This window comes from Amphimedon queenslandica, unplaced genomic scaffold (assembly GCF_000090795.2).
Source record: "Amphimedon queenslandica unplaced genomic scaffold, v1.1 AMPQUscaffold_10449, whole genome shotgun sequence".
Taxonomy (NCBI): domain Eukaryota; kingdom Metazoa; phylum Porifera; class Demospongiae; order Haplosclerida; family Niphatidae; genus Amphimedon; species Amphimedon queenslandica.
This window is the reverse complement of record NW_003549287.1, coordinates 4,092-6,995: the sequence shown is the minus strand read 5'-3', so window position 1 is coordinate 6,995 and position 2,904 is coordinate 4,092. Positions and strand designations below refer to the sequence as shown.

The 2,904-nt window shown below is 33.7% G+C and overlaps 2 protein-coding genes across 2 annotated transcripts; both read left to right on the top strand.

The window, feature by feature from the left end:
- Positions 1 to 6: 6 nt before the first annotated feature.
- LOC109590142 (delta-like protein A) lies at positions 7 to 1,146 on the top strand. The gene is made up of 5 exons (XM_020006071.1): positions 7 to 125; positions 176 to 433; positions 478 to 573; positions 623 to 736; positions 788 to 1,146. The coding sequence occupies exons 1-5, from the start codon at positions 14 to 16 to the stop codon at positions 997 to 999; spliced, it is 792 nt and encodes a 263-aa protein (XP_019861630.1). The 5' UTR covers positions 7 to 13; the 3' UTR covers positions 1,000 to 1,146.
- Positions 1,147 to 1,547: 401 nt separating this feature from the next.
- On the top strand, positions 1,548 to 2,340 carry LOC109590143 (uncharacterized). The gene is made up of 3 exons (XM_020006072.1): positions 1,548 to 1,670; positions 1,807 to 1,952; positions 2,000 to 2,340. The coding sequence occupies exons 1-3, from the start codon at positions 1,615 to 1,617 to the stop codon at positions 2,305 to 2,307; spliced, it is 510 nt and encodes a 169-aa protein (XP_019861631.1). The 5' UTR covers positions 1,548 to 1,614; the 3' UTR covers positions 2,308 to 2,340.
- The last annotated feature ends 564 nt before the right edge of the window (positions 2,341 to 2,904 follow it).

The window sequence follows — 2,904 nt, the reverse complement described above, 5'->3', positions numbered from 1 at the left end:
GACACGTGGACTAATGGGCATATTTAATGGAGATATGAATGATGATATGACACCAAGAGGAAGCACTGAGCCATTACCACTGGACTCCACACTACAAACTATTCATGAAAGATTTGGCATCACATGTAAGTCATATGATAATGATGTAAACGTTATTAGCTTTATTAATGTCTAGGGATTATCAGTGATCCAAGTGACAGCCTTTTCTTCTATGATTTTCCAAAGAGGTGGTCAACATATTACGATCCATCATTCACTCCTGTCTATGAGCCAGAGTTCACTGATGCCAGCTTGGAAGAGAAAGCAAATGAAATTTGTGGTAATGATAATTTTTGTAAGTTTGATATAGCAGCTACTGGAAGAACTGAGATTGGAGAAGCAACACTCAATGGAGGGAAAATATTTGAAGCAATCGTAAATCTATCTCAGCCAAGTAATTTATTATATCAACAAGATTCATATTGAATACTTTTTTAGTCATTTGTGATCCACCTTGTGTCCATGGTGCATGTGTAAGCACTGATGTGTGTGCTTGTGGAGAAGGTTATGAAGGAAGCACTTGTGATTCAATAGGTAATTCATGATTACGGGTATAAAATGTAGTTTCATAAATTTGATATAGTTACCACAGAATGTATACAAAATCCCTGCAATGGTGGAGATTGTCAGTATCATGCAGGTAGCTACATATGTACTTGTCTGCCTGGATTGACTGGAGATTTTTGTGAAGAAAATAGTGAGCATGAACTTATTTTAAACATTTTGTTATCATTACCAATAATTCCAGTTCCTACTACAACAGTTGATGATGCTGATAATGTTGGTCTAGCTGTTGGATTGACTGTTGGGATATTGATTCCTCTTGTGATTGTGACAATGATTGCTGTTATTGTCCTGGTACTTGTGATTGTTCGACATAAAAGAAGCAAAAAGGAAAGTGAGAGAAAATATACAGATCAACAAGAAATGAAACAAGTGCCAAAAAATGTGTACAACTAATAGTAGATTACTCCAAGTAACTATAACGCTTCATATCATTAGTTGATTTAGTTAGCTGCTACACTCTTTTATATGCTGTTTTTTAGTTTCTTTTGTGAATTGTTTTGTAGCTATCATTTTTTGATATAATCATTGAGACACAAAAAAGTTAAATAGAAAATGATTCATATATAAAGCTATCTATAGCTGACCTTTTTACCAGGAAGCTCTTCAAATCTCGTACAATAATTAATAATAAATGAATACATTTTTGCCAAAAGAGAATATAATGTGATTATTGATTTCTATAATGATAATGTAATCTTGTAGTACCATCTTCTCAATTTGCCTCTTCTGGTGATTAACTCTTAGGATAATTAGTGCTAAACGATTATTTTATTTTATTTAATTTAATTTATTTCTGAGAGAAAGAAATAATATAATTTACTGATATACATGTACTTATATAGTGTAGTAAGGCTGATTCTAATCACATTTGGATTGCAATAATTACAATTAATTAATTGGATTATAAAAGTTATAAATTTTATAACTTCAAGGTCATTAATATTCATATGCATTGGGTTGCATGTCACAAAGCTCGAGTAAAGAGAAGACTGGGAAAAGATAGACGAGATGGATGCTGTTCAAGAAGGAGAGAGAACTCCAGTGCAATCTAAGAGAAGACGCTTGTAAGATTATCTCGGCAATTGATCGAATATACATATCAATCTATTATTAAAATATGATTAATATTGTATACTTTATATATATATGCTACGTGATTTTCACACCTAAGTTTTATTTTCTTTCCCCCTCGTTCACTAGGGCCCACCACAGACACAGAGCTCAGAGTATCATCCAGTTTCAAAGCCTCGACCAACTAGAAGATGAAGTGACACACGGGTACTACGAGACCACCCCAACCAGACAAGGGAGTCGCAAACGTGTCATTCTCATCGAAATCCTCAACGGTAGCGAATTACCAGTGTCAATATTACATTTGCATCCTTTTAATTAGGGTTGTTATGGTGGATTTGTTTCGGACAATTATCCTGCCTTCTTCATAGTAATTCCCCTCTCTCGTTATGGCAACAGTTCTCACTTATCGTGTTGATACTAATATTCACTGTATCGTTTACATGTCTGAGTATTCTTAAGAGAGCATGTCTTAGTCACTTTGGTCTCCTATTCTTACGAGTCTCTAGTATCCTAATACTGGTATCGGACTGGTTTTATTTGCCGCTGGTGGGCGGAGTGATTGGAGGCGTGGCTTGTTTCCTATCGCTGATGAGTGGGTTATGGAATTTATCAATTTTGGACAAGTAAGAGGAATAGAGGATATTGACAGATTGAAGTGTACAGTGTGAACATTAAGTCATGTCATGACATGTGTACTGTACATTATGTAGTAGCATATGTACATGTATGTAGCACTATCAAGCTTAAAATTTAATTTCTATCGACCCAAAAAAGATCAATTGTTGCTACATGATAGAGAAAAGTAATTGATCATTACTATTGTTGGTACGTTGTATATGTAGTTCTCATAGCTCATTAAAGCATAATTGCGTGTTCTTGTAACAATCAACTTACAATATGATCTCTTACATCTACAAATCAACTTACAATCTCTACATTGTTGTAAGGACAATGCCATTTTTTTCTATAGTAAATAAAGTCTTGTTTTATGAGTGATTTTGTAAAATTTATTTACTAGCGTGTTCTTTAACAATCAACTTACAATATGATCTCTTACAACTCTACAAATCAACTTACAAGCTCTACAATACAGTGTATTATTGTTGTAAATACAATGCCACCTTTTCTATAGTAAATAAAGCCTCTTGTTTTATGAGTGATTTTGTAGAATTTATTTATGAGCATTGGCATCATGCTGATGTTTGGAATTCTTATTTTTGATAG